Genomic DNA, 17,437 nt, shown 5'->3' on the forward strand with positions numbered 1-17,437 from the left:
GTATGATGCACAGCTAGCAGGCCCTGCTCAGATGACCTCAGGGACGTGCTGGAGACAAAAGGATGTAAAGGTTCACTGATGTAAGCTGGTGCTTGAAGCACCTTAAGTTAAAACCAGAATCTTAAAATGGACTCTGAAGTTAATGGGGAGACAGTGCTGCTGAGTCAGCAAGGGTGTGACGTAAGTACTCGGAAGACATTGTGTGAGGCGTCATAGCAGGTTTTGCTTAAACAAGCAAAGAATGAATCACAGTAATACAGAAGGGATGAAATCTGCTTGATTTTCAGTGCAGAGTGTGCAGATAACACCAGTGCCCTTACACACGACATTGGAGGTGGAAATTTTGACACCGATTTCTGTTATAACCTAATATTTCTTGTGAACAGGCTATTTTTGTTCATGCTTTAAGATGAAGATGATACATTTACCAGTGACAACTCATTTAACCAGTGTTGACACAGCAAATGACTCATTTTAAAAGTAAATATTAAGTTAATTTGAGATTAAGCTGATGTTCCAACACTTTGCAATATATTTAACATTTATCTTTCCAGAACACACCAAATAAAGCACTTTTATTGTACTGTAATAACATACTATACTTAAGTATGTTATTCAGATGGTGTTTTGTAAATTCTGTCTTACGTTATTACTTTACACTTCCGTTTTACTACATTTCATAACTAAGTATGGCACCACATTTAGCTGAAAGCCTATATTACTCCTTACTTAGTAGTTTGTTTGTTTGTTTTTTGGGTGGGGGGGGGGGGGGGGGGGGTGCTTTTCTTGTAAATGACTGTGAGGTGCTGTTTCTGCCAAGCTCCAGAAGGGAAGGTGGGGCGGACATGAAGCACTGTTAGGTGGTTGACTGACACAGTATTGACTAATCAACCTCTGATTTCCTTAGAAATGGAAACTTGATGCAACACACACACACACACACACACACACACACACACACACACACACACACACACACACACACACACACACACAAAGAGAGAGGCTGTGTTTTGAGCTAAAGACAAGAAGGGTTTGATTTTTAAGCACACATAGCTGTTACGTTGGTTGTGTGAGTACAGCAAAAATAAACATAGTTGCACTTTACAGTCTACATCTGCGTCTGTACTGGGAAACCATGATAGTGGGATTACAGCAGCCCCTTGTTTTCACTTGTATCTCACCAGGATGTTACGTGGATGTCCTTCAGCAGGCTGGTGAAGCGGTCGGTCAGGGGATCGCACAGTGGGCCCAGCAGGTTATCCCAGTTGGGCTGCATGTACTCGCTTGCCCTCCGTTGGGCATCGCTTTCACAGCACATATACTCGTGGTTAGGGGTGACTATGTAGGGGATGAAGTAGTAGTTACCACTGGATGCCTAGAAAGAGAGGAGAGAAGGTTTAATTACAAGTTGTTTACAGAAAGAAAAGCACTTTGACAGCTTTGTGCAAATGCCAGGTGTAAAAGAAGTCCAGGTGTAGAGATAAGGAGGTGAGAGTAGGGATTAGAGTGATTAATGAGAGGATCAGTGCACCACTGAGACTGTTTGGTAGCATCATACTACATCAGTGAAGGTTTCCAGAAGTAATAAGCCTCATGTACTAAGAACCACCTAACACTCTCTAACCTCTGCCTCTTCTTCCAGCTTTGCATATGAACAAATGTGATTACCTTTAAATCTGAAATTGAAATGATAAGCTTTGCAGGTACAAAAGCATTTGGCAAAGCATTTCAGGACTGACAAATCTTACACGCACTGCTGACTGTCTTTTTGTTGTGTTCATTCTTAAAACATATATTTCTACATCTTTTATTTAACAACTATATCACTAGATTTGTAGTTATTTAGTATGGTCGTCACAGCACCACACATCATTTTAAAGCAGTCACCATCATGATTTCATGCATCGAACGACAGCACTTTAGGCCACAGCAACTAGCTGCTTCTGATTTACACTTGTAAGTTTCTCCTGTTAAACTCTGTTCAGTTATATTCAGTGAGGATTGTTTCACAAACACTTTTTAGGTAAATTCCCCACAGTGGGATTAAATGCAATTCCATGATTCTTTCTGAGATGATGCAAATTTAATTTAGTGCAAAAACGCACATGCATCCAGCACTCTTAAAGCATGCTATAGCTGATTATCCATTGCTTCCTTTGTGTTGTTAGGGGCTTTAATCTGTTAGCCACACGACATCCCAGGGAGAGGTCATTGTTTTCCATCCTCACTTCCTTGTCTGTTAGTATTATCAGTCAACTAGGGAATATCCCAGCTTGCCTTGATGCAGGCCTGATACCTACTTTATTTCTCAGACCAGAGCCTCTGTATTCTGGAGGCAACTGAACCCAGGGAAAACCTAACGGTGGAGGACGAGCAGCCTACTCCACACACAAACACACATATACACAAAGAAGACAGCATACATACAGTGAAGGTCAGTTTCTAGGAAAACTAACAAGTAATATGACTCTCGTTCTCGAGCCGGCCATTCATGATTTAACATGTGTGTACTTGTACACAATGTGTGTGAGAGTGTGTATATATATATGCATTCCTGTCTGCATTTCTGCATGGGGGTGAACGGTATCTGCCAGGAATATTCCTCTAGAAATAGAAACAGATGGTGTGCACACAGAAATCTTTATAAAACATGCACACATAAGAAACTTACTGTGTTTTTCTGTGCCACCATGTCCTGTGCGGAGATAAAGAGCATGTGAGAATATGTTTCCAGACTTTCGGACAGTGACATAGTGTATTATTCCTGAATTGCTATTTTAAACAGCTGGTAGGACTGACTGTACGACATGTTAGTCTGTAAATAACACAGCAGATCATTTTGTCCCAAGGAGACGTAAAAGAATGGTGTCCATGAACACTAGTTACACTGATGGGAGAGTGTGCATGTGTACCTTCAGTGACTGGGCAGTGTCGGGGTCGGTGTCATGGTATAGGATGACATTGTTGGCCATGTCAAAGCTCTCCCTCACACCCAGGTGGTAAAACAAGGAGGGCTGCCGACACACATCGCTCATATCCACGACTGCAATGTCTGTAAGGAGGAGGTGATGGAGGTGACAACATAAGAGCATAGCTCTTTAACATTGATGCAATTTGCAGAGGTGACAAATGAGCTGAGTTTGAAATACATCTGCCTTTGAGTTTTGTGCTGCATCTGCCCCGTGATCTTTGGCCTCGTTAAATGTGGGAAATGTTTTGAGTGGAGTTGAAAAGAAACAAGAAGAGACACAGTTGGGAGCTCTCCCATTGAAAGATATGAACATGAACAAGAACATACATGATGGAAGGCATTGGTATTCATTGAATGTTATCCTTTCCTAGAAATCTTTTTTTTTTTATTTCTAGGAAACAACACCCACTCACCCATGAGAGCCTCCTGCATAGAAGAATCTCAGTATATGAGTCAGTTAAAGGCAAGTACAGACAATTATGCTGACTTGAAAATCCACATTTTTTTCTACTGAAGCTCAGAGGTAATAACAACATGCCCTCAATCTTCCGCCAAGTTTTATATCCTCTCGGGCCTACCTATAGGGAGTGCAGAATTATTAGGCAAGTTGTATTTTTGAGGAATAATTTTATTATTGAACAACAACCATGTTCTCAATGAACCCAAAAAACTCATTAATATCAAAGCTGAATGTTTTTGGAAGTAGTTTTTAGTTTGTTTTTAGTTTTAGCTATTTTAGGGGGATATCTGTGTGTGCAGGTGACTATTACTGTGCATAATTATTAGGCAACTTAACAAAAAACAAATATATACCCATTTCAATTATTTATTTTTACCAGTGAAACCAATATAACATCTCCACATTCACAAAAATACATTTCTGACATTCAAAAACAAAACAAAAACAAATCAGCAACCAATATAGCCACCTTTCTTTGCAAGGACACTCAAAAGCCTGCCATCCATGGATTCTGTCGGTGTTTTGATCTGTTCACCATCAACATTGCGTGCAGCAGCAACCACAGCCTCCCAGACACTGTTCAGAGAGGTGTACTGTTTTCCCTCCTTGTAAATCTCACATTTGATGATGGACCACAGGTTCTCAATGGGGTTCAGATCAGGTGAACAAGGTGGCCATGTCATTAGTTTTTCTTCTTTTATACCCTTTCTTGCCAGCCACGCTGTGGAGTACTTGGACGCGTGTGATGGAGCATTGTCCTGCATGGAAATCATGTTTTTCTTGAAGGATGCAGACTTCTTCCTGTACCACTGCTTGAAGAAGGTGTCTTCCAGAAACTGGCAGTAGGACTGGGAGTTGAGCTTGACTCCATCCTCAACCCGAAAAGGCCCCACAAGCTCATCTTTGATGATACCAGCCCAAACCAGTACTCCACCTCCACCTTGCTGGCGTCTGAGTCGGACTGGAGCTCTCTGCCCTTTACCAATCCAGCCACGGGCCCATCCATCTGGCCCATCAAGACTCACTCTCATTTCATCAGTCCATAAAACCTTAGAAAAATCAGTCTTGAGATATTTCTTGGCCCAGTCTTGATGTTTCAGCTTGTGTGTCTTGTTCAGTGGTGGTCGTCTTTCAGCCTTTCTTACCTTGGCCATGTCTCTGAGTATTGAACACCTTGTGCTTTTGGGCACTCCAGTGATGTTGCAGCTCTGAAATATGGCCAAACTGGTGGCAAGTGGCATCTTGGCAGCTGCACGCTTGACTTTTCTCAGTTCATGGGCAGTTATTTTGCGCCTTGGTTTTTCCACACGCTTCTTGCGACCCTGTTGACTATTTTGAATGAAACGCTTGATTGTTCGATGATCACGCTTCAGAAGCTTTGCAATTTTGAGACTGCTGCATCCCTCTGCAAGATATCTCACTATTTTTGACTTTTCTGAGCCTGTCAAGTCCTTCTTTTGACCCATTTTGCCAGCGGAAAGGACGTTGCCTAATAATTATGCACACCTGATATAGGGTGTTGATGTCATTAGACCACACCCCTTCTCATTACAGAGATGCACATCACCTAATATGCTTAATTGGTAGTAGGCTTTCCAGATGTGGACAAAATACTCATTTGCCTAATAATTCTGCACTCCCTGTACTATGCTTGCAGGGCATCTGAGGGGACTAAAACTTATACATGTGCCTGGCTCTTCCTCAGCTGAGTTGTGGTGCTGCCTAGTATAAATAGCTCGCAATTAAAGAAGAGCTCAGGTTTCGTTTCCCCTAAAAATAGGAGCTTTCAAAGGCATCATCTTTTCATAATGGAGACAGAATTATGAAATAAGTGACTGAAAATTATTTGGGGAACATTGATCGATTTATGGTGAGATTTTAATATATTTAACCATTAACAACAACAGGTGTCAGCTGAGTTAGCAAATAAATAAACAAGAATTAACGTCAACTCACAAGGCTCACTAAGATCACTATTGTCAACTGCTGTCTTGGATTCATACGAATGAGTTTAAATGTTGTAATCATCAGCATCCAAAGCCAGTAATATAAGAGCGTTCAAGTGCATATTTTCAGTCATTTGCTTGTTAATAGCCTGAGTGGCTCCATATTTCATTGGTTTACATATTTGCCCAACAAGAATCTGTACCATTTCTTTAGGATTGTAACAGGATATCTGAGGTTTCAGAAACCTCCAAAATCAAACATGTAGCACTATTACTACAATTAGATCTCATCTGAATAAGAAAGCAGCTCAACAAGTTGTGCAGAATTATATGTGTGAACATACAGAAAAGCTTTCACTATTGTGCTGCAAACTTGGTAGCCCATGACAGACCTTTTTTAGTGATAACTTTTTCTATTAGTACATTCCTACTGCTGGAAAGATTAGAGCTTGAGTATGTGTATAGTATGTGCATAGGATAAAGGGTGCAAAAAGGAAGAAGTACCTCTACAAAACACAAAGTTACTGCATTCAAAATATTACTGAAGTACAGAAGTAGAGTCAGGTATGTATTGGATTAAAAAATATAAGCATATATACCCAACTGCTGTAATTTTAGTACTTTAGTATAACTTTGAGACATCTATCATTTGTATGAACCTATTTGCAAAAGATAAGTCATGATGTAATACGAGGCTACAAGTTTACAAGTAAATTACTGACTACTGAAAAAAACCTACTAGTGTTGCGAAATCACAGTCCAGGGTAGTAATGCTGCACAGTCATGCTGCACTATAACAGTGATCTCACTGCATAGCTTACAATAAACTTACAACTGTTGTAACACAACAGTCAGGAACCACTCACAAGCTATTACGCAACTTAACCCCTGATTTAATAAAAACATATTATTAGTGCTAATGAATCAAAGCATATGGTGTATGAGGAATTAACATAGATTACTTAGCTAAAAGTACTCTGATCATACCATAGTCTTGCAAGCATGAGTCTTATTTATCCTACCTTCTGGAGTATGCTGCAGTGTATGTTAAGGTTCAGCTCTTGCTTTATGTCTATAGTTTATTCTACAGTGTGTTCACACTGTGGTGGAGATAAAATATCTTGAGTAATTTCAATTTAAGTTAAATTGAAGAAGTTCAGTTTAACCTCTTTTTTCACTTTTTATTTCGACACTTATGTAGTAACATTTTTATTTACCACTTGTGTACTTACTTCGAATATTTGTTTATATTCCATTTTATTTTTATCATTGTGTATTGGTACCTCTTCCACCATCAAGATTACATGCTACCCAAACACCAATACAGGTACGTGTCTCATCATGTGACCACCACAACCAGAATTACTGTAAGAACAAAAAAAAGCTTTCCCGACACCAATAAGGAAAAGAAGAATAGTCTGCATGATAGATAGATACAGTTTTATATGAGCTGCTTAGTTAGTTTTAATAATAAAAAGTTTTCGCACACTTGCAGTTAGAAGTCTGACTTGTGCAAACCTGCCCTCCCTCTTGTGTAACTTTCCTGTGAAGTACCTGCATCATAGAAACTGTCCAGTACTGATGTTTCTCCAAAGTCCAACCTTCCGAAGGTGACGGTGGTGAGCAGGGCGCTCTCCGAATCACAGGCTCTCTGCAAACACTGCAGCGCTCCGGACTCCGGGCTGCTCGCCATCACCGACTTAAGCCCATCGTTCAGGACGTAGACGACCCGCAGAGAGCGCTGCTTAGTCGGTGGACTGGGGCTGGACACGTCGAACCTCTCTCGGTCCCGCTCCACCACACACACCCCAGCTGTGTGGTCTCCCCCCATGTCCGACGCCGGTGCGCTCTGCCCGGTTTCCATATCGAGAACCTGGAAAGTGACTTCTTCTCCGCTTGATATCTACCACCCTCTTTATTCTCTTTGCGCCTTTCGTTTTCTCCTCCTCTCGCTCTCACTGGTGGCACACCTGTCCTGGCATGAGAGCACGTCTGAGTCTGTCTCCTTGCATCTCCGCCTCATTAACTCATATCATCTGACGATTATCTCGCACCAAGACGTCCGCTTCATCCAGACTGGATTTGACTGGATCCCCGAGAGAGAAAGAGAAGGAGGAGGAGGAAATGTGGTGAGAAAAATACACTCAGAAGTTGGAATATTCCCTTTTGGCTCAGCTGTACTCTGGTATGAAGTTTTCCACTGGCGAATAAACTCTGGTCCTGTCAGTCTAGGAAACGTTATCAGAGTGTTCCCGTTAGTCTAAATATATGACAGCGTGTCCTTTTGGTCACCTCCTCTGCCCACCGCGTAAATAAGCTATGTTATTCTCAGTTATGATTTCAAACAGCATAGAATATCGTGTGATGTGACTGTTTTTTCAGCTTTAGTTATCCTTCTGGCTCCTTCTAAGTTTCTCTCCAGAGAAGAAGTTTGTCTGATTTCCAAATATATGCCCAAGATTTAAGTAGTGGCCAATTAGAGAGGACTTTGTGCACTTTGTGAGAATTATATGTGCACGGCCTCCTGGTTAGTCTCCATTAGGGACTAGTGCCGTCTTAATGTTTAACCGCAGAGGCTGTCAGAGGCCATTCATCACATGACGGAGAGGACAGATGCAACAGATACACGTCTTCCCAAATTAGCATCATTAGATAACAACTGGCTATTGCATGGGTATGAATGTTTCTTTAAGGATCCCAATTGCCGTAACATTAAGTGTAATGTTAGAGTTACTGTGTTTTATAAGTTGTGAGATTATTATATTATCTTATGCCACGTATACCTCTAATTAAAGATTGTGAAATCATTATGTAGTTTTAGGTTGCATTTTACTCCTGACTTAGAAGGAGGTTGCTGATTTATTGTGAATGAATTACATTGTTTTATGATGCATTATACTGCTGATTTATAAGAAATAGTGTTTTCAGAGAATCATGGCCTTATTTGTCTGATTAGAAAAAACAGAACATACTGCACAGGAAGCCAAGGTCATAACTTAGGCTAACCAAGAGAGAAAGAACGTGGATGTTTAGGTTTTATGACTTTGGAGGGGTGCTGAAGCTATAAGCATGTGAGAAACGGTGAGATACTTCGAGATCTGGCGGACACCCAGAAGTGTTGTATGGAATAATGAGAATTGTATGGAATAAAGAGATTGTTGATTGAGCATTTTTATACACCGAATGTTGTTCTTCCTTCAGCCCAAAGATCAAACATTTGGGTTATTTAACAAAGTTTAGACAGAGATTAATCATTTTGATAATCTAAATATCAACAGACCTACTTACTTAACCCTCTGATGCATAGTGGTCACTGGAGTGGACAGCTACTAAAACGTACATATCTCTTTAATGCATTGGTTTCTATGGTGGAACTGCATATTAGCCTTTAGAGTGCTCTCTGCTGCCATGCTCCATTGAGGTCAATTCAGTGTTCAGTTAGTGCAACTGCAAGTAAATTTCCTCTGAATCAAAGATGGCAGACAAACTGTCACCCCTGCCGACCACTGCTGGCATATCCTGTCAATCCTTCTATGCTAAAAGAGCCCAACAGGTAAAAAAAATATGATGATATGCAGTAACATCTAGGGAAGGATATTATCTGTTTGGAATAAGAAATTGTTATGTCTAATATGTAGAAAACTACGATTAACCATGTGTCCACTGTAGTGGACATCATGCATTACCCACTATATTTTTTTAACATAAGTCATAAATTGTCTCACTGTTTTTTGGGACTGTTTTGGTTATAAGTAAGCATATAATTGTTACATTTATAAGCTACTCATTTAAAATATATATTTCTGTGCAGATCAGCTGTAGTTTGAGTTACTATAATAATTATTTTATCATATTTTGTAGACTTCAAATGCAGCAAAGAATAAGGCAGCGTACAGAATAGTCCAGGAAATTCCATCCGGCTCCAGTGATGATGATTTCATTGATGAGTGCAGTGATGATGAGTTCAGTGATAAGTCCAGTGATGATGAGAGTGGCTGCCAGAGCAGAACAGAGACATAGGAACTACGGACAGCCTAGGTGTGATGAACACAGAAGTGTTTGGAGATGCAGAGACTAAGATGTCAGTTTGTGTTTTCTTCCAGCATGCTACTAAGGGCTTGGTAATACTGTCCTGCATCGTTATAGAACTGTGTAGACTCAAAAATGTTTCTCTTGTTGGAGATAGTTTGCCATATTCAGGTGTAGGATTCACAGCTAGGACTGTTGATTGGTTTTGTTATTTACGTCTAAACATTGGGGCCTTATGAGTTGAAAGTTCCAAAAAAATTGCTGAGATGTTTTTCAAAGGATACAAGCAAACAAGTGTTTGTATATTTACAATAGAACACAAGGTAATTAATTTTTATAGTAAATTCACAGTATTTCATGCTAAGTGCTCAGGCGCATGTAGTCCACTGGAGTGGACAAGTTTATAACTTTATAAAAAAACATATTTTTGGGAAAAAAAGAGTTGAACTTTTTTTTTCATGTCCTGAGAAGAATAAAAGCACTTAAGAAAAAAATCTTGACCAAGGCTTTCATAATTCATGCATCAGAGGGTTAAGGAGGGAAGTAACGGTCCTGGTGTTCTGTCTCCTGTCCTCTCCCTGCTGGCCTCCTCTATGATGTTTGACTTATAATTAGATCTCTTTTCTTTCAAGTTTCTCTGGTTGAGTTAATGAGCTGGAGGACATCTCTTGGTAGTTCGTGTCAATAGGATTCTTTGTTCTTGTTTCAAATGTGTCTGGTAGTTTTATTTTCACAATTTTATTTCTGCTAGGTTTAGTTAGGCAGTGATGTTTGTTTAGGTCAGAGGGAGAACACCACATCTTAATTTTTTAATTCCTTGGGTGCAGTGGTCTTCTGTTTGGTGTAAGTATTGAGTTACAATCAATGCCTTTTTTTTCTTTTGTTTTTCTCTTTGAGATCAGTAAATATTAAGATTTGATCTCCTTGACTGTTGTAGCAACCTGAAGTTTAAAACAAGTAATAAATGAATCTAGTGCAGTCCTCCTGTGTAGAGCAGCGCAGGCTTGGACTATAGATACATGCATGGTGAAACAAAAGAAAGAACTATACTTATGATCGATGTGTAGTAATAAATGTATTCATTTCTATTAAGTTGGACTAAAAGCATACATGCTATCTCTGTTAAGTCTCTTTTTAAAGCTGTTATAGATGATTTATTCACCACATGGGGTCAGCAAATTATGGAGCTCTGACATTAATTCATATTTTGTATTTAGTTCTGTTTTGGTCTTTTTACAGTATGCCCATGATGAAAGAATGCTCCATTTGCCAGTATTTTCCATCCACCTGGGATAAACTGCCTGTGATTGCTTCCACTTGTCCTATTCCCCTTGCCTATCCAAGCTGCCACAGGAGCTAGGATAGGCATCCGTCTATCACTACTTGTGATAGATTAATTACTGTCGAGGGTGTACCCCACCTCTTGCCCAGTAGCAGATGGGATATGCTCAAGCTCCCCACGACCCTCAACTGGATAAGTGGAAGAAAATGGTTAGATGGATGGAGTACAGAAAGAGCTCCAGAATTGAAGGACCTGCAATAGACTGCCAACCTGTCTAGGGTGTACCCTACCCCTTATTATTATTCAGAATTGGTTGAGAAAATGGATATATGGAAATGTTGAAACTGAATTTTGACAAATAGTTCCACTTCATCAAGTCTTGTCACAGTTCATATTCTTGTTTAAGAGTACTCTTGTCGGATAAATTTCCACCATCATATTGTAAACAAAATTAAATTAGATTAAAAGTGGGACTTCAGTGGGCCATCTGCAGTTTTGTGCTTTGCTGGTTGGCAGGCTATGCATGCAGGTCATCCTGATTTAAGCTTAAGACAGTGAATTAAGCTCAAGCTGTAAGATTTGGGTGTGTCTTTCTATGCTCACCTCACCACTGGTTATGGCAGATTACTGCTCCTCTCTGAGGTTGTCAGATTTTGTCCTGCTGGGTTTTCCTTCCTAACACTGCCTAACACACTAGTGATTGCTCATTGGGAACTGTCTGATTGTTGAGGTTGTCTCCCTAATTCTGTAAAATGTCTTTACCTTGCAGTTTAAAGTGCACTGAGGTGATTGTTGTTGTGATTTATCACTTTAAACTTAAAAATTAAACATAACCGTGAAAAAAGAGGAACCACTGTTTTTACTTTTCCTCCCACACTACTGACTAAAATCAGCATATCATTTTCCACTGAACACATTTTTGCTCTTTTTTTTCAAATCTGATTACAACATCCTCTTTTTCCACTTATGATGCATTTTTATAATGGTAAAAACTTCCTTATGCTTAGCTCTACATTTGAGCTCTACTGCCATTTTATCACATTTATTAGAGGAGACTTTAATATTTTCTAAAATTGTGCAATAAAAAGGATGCTCAATGTAAAAACCTAAACATCCAAACACCATTACATTCTGCAATAGTCAAATATCTTTTGACATGCAGCTGCAGAAATCCTGCAGCAATTTCAGTGACCGTTAAGACTGCACCATGACTTCTCCTTTTGTTCAGTCTAAACTTGGGCAACCTGAGAGCATGTCTGCTGTCTATCAAAGTCATTTGTGCAGAAACACCAGCTACTTGAATAAGCAGTAAATGTGCAATGGGCAAAATGTGCCTTTGAAACAGAATGTACACTATACAAGCATGCACATTTTACAGACAGTCACGTATAAACAGAGTGTGCACACACAGTACATAATAGCATCTTTATTACACTGAAATATAAAAGTATATATATTTATCACTATCCTGGAGAGAAAGGACCAAGTCAAGAAAACAACTTGTAGCCTCAGTTGTAGCAGTTTTCTCTTTGTCATACGAAAGACAGAAAGAAAGAAAAAAGAAATAAAGATTTGGAATCAAAAACATGAAGGCCACAGTGACGGGTTGCCATAGATTCTGTGCACATAAAAGGAAAGGAGGCAAACAGCCGTACATGCTATATCACACATACATACACATGCACACACATGTGAGGACCTTTCATTGTCTACATTCCTCAAACTCTGTCTTTAAAGTTACTCTTAACCTGCTGCCAAAAGAGCACCACAAACACGAGAAGCAAGTGGCTCTCAGTTTGGTTTTTAGGAGTGAGATGCCAACGGCGCAACAGTTTTGTCAGCTTTCTGGAGATGTGAGTGAAACTGAACAAGAAAAAAAAGATTAAATAGTAAGGTCTACGTAGAGAAGGCATTGAGTTTAACTTGATAAATGTCACACAGATGTGTCTCTATGTGTCTTGATGCATGCTCAACCATCCTGGAAAAGAAATCACAATAAGTTGATCAGTGTGTTTTTTCTCTTCAGATAAAAATGCAATTTGCAGCCAAACACTGCAGGAATAATTTTCCATCTGGGGTTAATGTGCTTTTGTTGCATTTTGAATGAGTGCAAGATGGAAAGATTCATTCCGCTGTCATGCCTGTACAGTAAAAATAAAGCTGGAGGCAGAAGATAGTTAGCCTATTAACATAAAAACTGGAAATGAAGGGGTAAGCTGGCCTCTTTCCAAAGATAACAAATGCCGCAACTCTTCAGGATGATAATTTATCATATAGTGGGACTGATTCGTAACAAAAACACAGTTTGAAAAAGTTGCTTACTTGCTAGTTTTTGATCATAAGCAAAGTCAGCCCATTTCAGTTTTTCAACAAGCTAGAGATGTAAATGGTAAATGGCCTGTATTTATATAGCGCTTTACTAGTCCCTAAGGACACCATAGCGCTTTACATATCCAGTCATCCACCTATTCACACACACATTCACACACTGTAAAGAGGACATCAGAAAATTTGCTACACTATGCCATCATCTTTTCCAATATTCTTCAGTCTGGCACCAAAAGTGTGTGAACAGCTGTCCACAGGAAGGATGACAGTATTTATAATAGTTGTGTAAAAACTATTTCACGATTTTGTGAAAACACATATGGCATTGATTTCGAAATGATGTTTGATGGCATGGAAATTATAGATAGTTGTGGATAAAATAAATGGTGCATAGCAAATAAGGCATATTAACAGCTAATTAGGCATACGTTGTTTATGTATGTGCTAAAACAGATGTAATTTCTGGAAGTTTTCAGTGTTTGTAATTTTACTATGCTTCCATAACCTCTAAATTCTAGTGTTTATGCTTAGTTAAGCTAACCTGGTGCTGACATCTGCTTATATGTTTCCCCCAAAAAATCAAGAAACTCCGGTAAATAGCACCTACAGTATCAGCACTTATCGTGCCAGCTACTTTGATTAAGCTTTTCAGTATCCTGAGGTGCTTCCAGGTTCAACTGCAGATTGAAAACACAGACGTCACATCTGTGGTTAAAGGAGAATGCTGCTGAGAATGGCAGAGGCATCAGATTTACCCACCTGAAGTCTACCATAGATGACCTGAGCATTAATTTTTGTCGTAATTTATTTCTTAATTCAAATGATAACCTTTAAGGGCACAAGTGTGGTTTACTGTTATTTAGATATTGTTATGATGGTGTGTTTTATTCACCATTTACAATGCTACCAACCGTTTTAGAGAAACCAAACAAACAAAGAAAAAGGAAAACGGTCTCAGGCTCCCTAGCAGCTTCTGGAGGCTGACCAGTCATAGCAGAATGGGCTCACTGGAAAAGAGGCCATGACTAGAACAAGACTAAAAACAGTTTAAGTAAATCATGCAAAGATGTACAAGTAGATATATATCTTCTTTATATGATCCTTACAGAAGTAAAGATCCTGTAAATGCAACAATAGCTGCATTTCCACCAAAAACACTACTAACGTTCAAGGGAACTAAAGTCTCATGGTTACCCAGCCCAGTTGAAACTTGGTAGAGAACTAGCTGTAGGGACATCACTGTTGGCACCCCTGATTTGGGATTTGTTCTGCAACTGGCGATGCTTTAAAGATGTGAATGAAGAAATTAAGAAAAATGAGTGTGGCCCATTTTAAAAACTGGTAGCTGCAAAATGCCCTATTTCACCTGATGCTCAAGGTGGTTTGCCACACCTGAATGTTGTCCTGGGAAATTGTATCGCTGGCACGTAATAATTTTAATAAATGAAAAAAAACTTTGCAAGTCATTAGATAATTTATCTGTTTCCAGTCAAGGGCTGTCTTGAACTAGTGACATCACTTCTCACAGAAATAGCTCACTTTTCTTTTTGTGACCCCGACTGACTCCCTGAATCTCTTTGTTTACCCACTGAAAACCTGGTAAGTGCATCTCAGGAAAGTTAATGCAGGGCAAATGCGGCTAATTTACATTTGCAAAAGTGTCCCCATTTTCAGTATGTACGCCTACAGTCCTCACATGGAAGGAAAACAAGTGCACAAACATACACACACACACACAGATAAGAGGCGAAGGCCGCAGAGTGGACGCAGAACAGCACAGGGGTCGTCTGAACCGACCGGGCTACAGAGGTCAAAGTTTCTTTCACACAGAAACATGAAGTACCAGTGAGGTTGCCACGGCAGCCCCGGCTCTGTGTCATTGTTCTGTAACCGTGGCAACACGCAACGACAGACTGCAGCGCAGTCAGTCAGTACCGGTGGTACAGCAAGCTCCAACAAAATAGCAGTAAACTGAACAGAGAAGCCTCTTTAGAAGAAAAATAAAGAAGTAAACACAGGATAAGGCGGCGTCGGGGAGAGAAGGTGGCTGACTCCATGGTGCTGAACAGTTGCTGATTGTGATGATCATTTGGCACAAACTTCTTTTGGCTGAAGAGTCTCAGACCAGCAGTGAGAATGTCTTCAAAGGATGGCCTCCAATGTGGTGATAAGAATGCGACAATAAGGATGCTTTAGTCTTCATTTTGAAAGGCTCTTCTTAATGTGTTCTACCTCCATCTGTGAAGCAAACACAACCGTGAGCTCAGCTAGTTTCATAGCAATTAAAAAGAGTTATATTTACAACCAAAGATATGAATATAAAAATTTGTATCAGAAATGTGGTTATGAAAAGTGTAAATGTTATAGTTAAGTAAAAATTAATGCTGGTATGTCAAAACAGATGGTTAACTACATAACTATACACACAGGTACTGCCAATACTCTATCTCTGATTAGAGATTCTTGACACTTCCTGTACTCCTATTTTGAGTTTACATAGTGTGTTGCCCATCGATACAGATTGTATTTGTGGCATGCATCATACACACTAGATGAACTCATCTGTTGATGGTAAATACAAACAACACAAATACAAGTACAGGCCATTTGATGAGTTTGTAAACTTATAGCTGTGAAGTCCAAGCAAACCAAGGTATCAATACAGGAAGTAAATACAGGAAGAAGGGGCTATGTTTTGAACTATTGGAAAACATGGAAAATTTATGTTCATTTCACAGCATGTCTATAGTTCTAGGCTCCATCCCAGAATACAAAGCATGAGCAAAGAGGCTGTGCTCTTCAACGGATGAAAAACTAATAGAGAAATATTACTAGAGCTCGTCATTCGAGCAGGACTCTGAGTAGAATCCATATTGAAGGGAGCCAGTTAAGGTGGTTCAGGCATCTGATCCTGATGCATCCAGCTCTTTCTAGGGAGGTGTTTTGGACATGTCTTACTGGGAGGGTGGAAAATGCTGCAGAGATTATATCTCTCAGCTTATTCTTGGAAATGTCTTGGCATTTCCCCAGAAGAGCTGGAGGAGGTGGTTGGGAAAAGGGAAGTCTGGGCATCTCCTCCCCCAATACACAGACCCAGATAAGCATCAAAAATGGGGGGATAGGTAATAAATATACTTGTGTGACTGTTAATATACAGTGGGGCAAAAAAGTATTTAGTCAGCCACCGATTGTGCAAGTTCCCCCACCTAAAATGATGACAGAGGTCAGTAATTTGCATCAGAGGTACACTTCAACTGTGAGAGACAGAATGTGAAAAAAAAAATCCATGAATCCACATGGTAGGATTTGTAAAGAATTTATTCGTAAATCAGGGTGGAAAATAAGTATTTGGTCAATAACAAAAATACAACTCAATACTTTGTAACATAACCTTTGTTGGCAATAACAGAGGTCAAACGTTTACTATAGGTCTTTACCAGGTTTGCACACACAGTAGCTGGTATTTTGGCCCATTCCTCCATGCAGATCTTCTCGAGAGCAGTGATGTTTTGGGGCTGTCGCCGAGCAACACGGACTTTCAACTCCCGCCACAGATTTTCTATGGGGTTGAGGTCTGGAGACTGGCTAGGCCACTCCAGGACTTTCAAATGCTTCTTACGGAGCCACTCCTTTGTTGCCCGGGCGGTGTGTTTTGGATCATTGTCATGTTGGAAGACCCATCCCCGTTTCATCTTCAAAGTTCTCACTGATGGAAGGAGGTTTTGGCTCACAATCTCACGATACATGGCCCCATTCATTCTGTCCTTAACACGGATCAGTCGTCCTGTCCCCTTGGCAGAAAAACAGCCCCATAGCATGATGTTTCCACCCCCATGCTTCACAGTAGGTATGGTGTTCTTGGGATGCAACTCAGTATTCTTCTTCCTCCAAACACGACGAGTTGAGTTTATACCAAAAAGTTCTACTTTGGTTTCATCTGACCACATGACATTCTCCCAATCCTCTGCTGTATCATCCATGTGCTCTCTGGCAAACTTCAGACGGGCCTGGACATGCACTGGCTTCAGCAGCGGAACACGTCTGGCACTGCGGGATTTGATTCCCTGCCGTTGTAGTGTGTTACTGATGGTGACCTTTGTTACTTTGGTCCCAGCTCTCTGCAGGTCATTCACCAGGTCCCCCCGTGTGGTTCTGGGATCTTTGCTCACCGTTCTCATGATCATTTTGACCCCACGGGATGAGATCTTGCGTGGAGCCCCAGATCGAGGGAGACTATCAGTGGTCTTGTATGTCTTCCATTTTCTGATGATTGCTCCCACAGTTGATTTTTTCACACCAAGCTGCTTGCCTATTGTAGATTCACTCTTCCCAGTCTGGTGCAGGTCTACAATACTTTTCCTGGTGTCCTTCAAAAGCTCTTTGGTCTTGGCCATGGCGGAGTTTGGAGTCTGACTGTT

The 17,437-nt window shown here is 40.2% G+C and overlaps 2 protein-coding genes across 3 annotated transcripts in view; both read right to left on the reverse strand.

Moving 5' to 3' along the window:
- The window catches only part of map3k15 (mitogen-activated protein kinase kinase kinase 15), a 28,039-nt gene extending 20,490 nt beyond the window's left edge, over positions 1-7,549 (reverse strand). Inside the window, exons 1-4 of the mRNA XM_080864620.1 lie at positions 6,935-7,549; positions 2,916-3,055; positions 2,675-2,698; positions 1,185-1,378 (exon numbers count right to left, since the gene is read on the reverse strand). Of these exons, the coding sequence (XP_080720746.1) occupies positions 1,185-1,378; positions 2,675-2,698; positions 2,916-3,055; positions 6,935-7,244 (668 nt within the window). The 5' untranslated portion in view covers positions 7,245-7,549. The remainder of the gene's footprint in view (positions 1-1,184; positions 1,379-2,674; positions 2,699-2,915; positions 3,056-6,934) is intronic.
- A 4,156-nt stretch (positions 7,550-11,705) lies between these two features.
- Positions 11,706-17,437, reverse strand: part of sh3kbp1 (SH3-domain kinase binding protein 1) — a 48,186-nt gene continuing 42,454 nt past the window's right edge. Inside the window, exon 18 of one of the 2 annotated variants that reach the window (XM_080865347.1) lies at positions 11,706-15,257. In XM_080865347.1, the coding sequence (XP_080721473.1) occupies positions 15,219-15,257 (39 nt within the window). In that variant the 3' untranslated portion in view covers positions 11,706-15,218. The remainder of the gene's footprint in view (positions 15,258-17,437) is intronic. The other variant, XM_080865346.1, reaches the window with a different exon arrangement.

Source organism: Rhamphochromis sp. 'chilingali' (assembly GCF_963969265.1).
Source record: "Rhamphochromis sp. 'chilingali' genome assembly, chromosome: 18".
NCBI lineage: Eukaryota > Metazoa > Chordata > Actinopteri > Cichliformes > Cichlidae > Rhamphochromis > Rhamphochromis sp. 'chilingali'.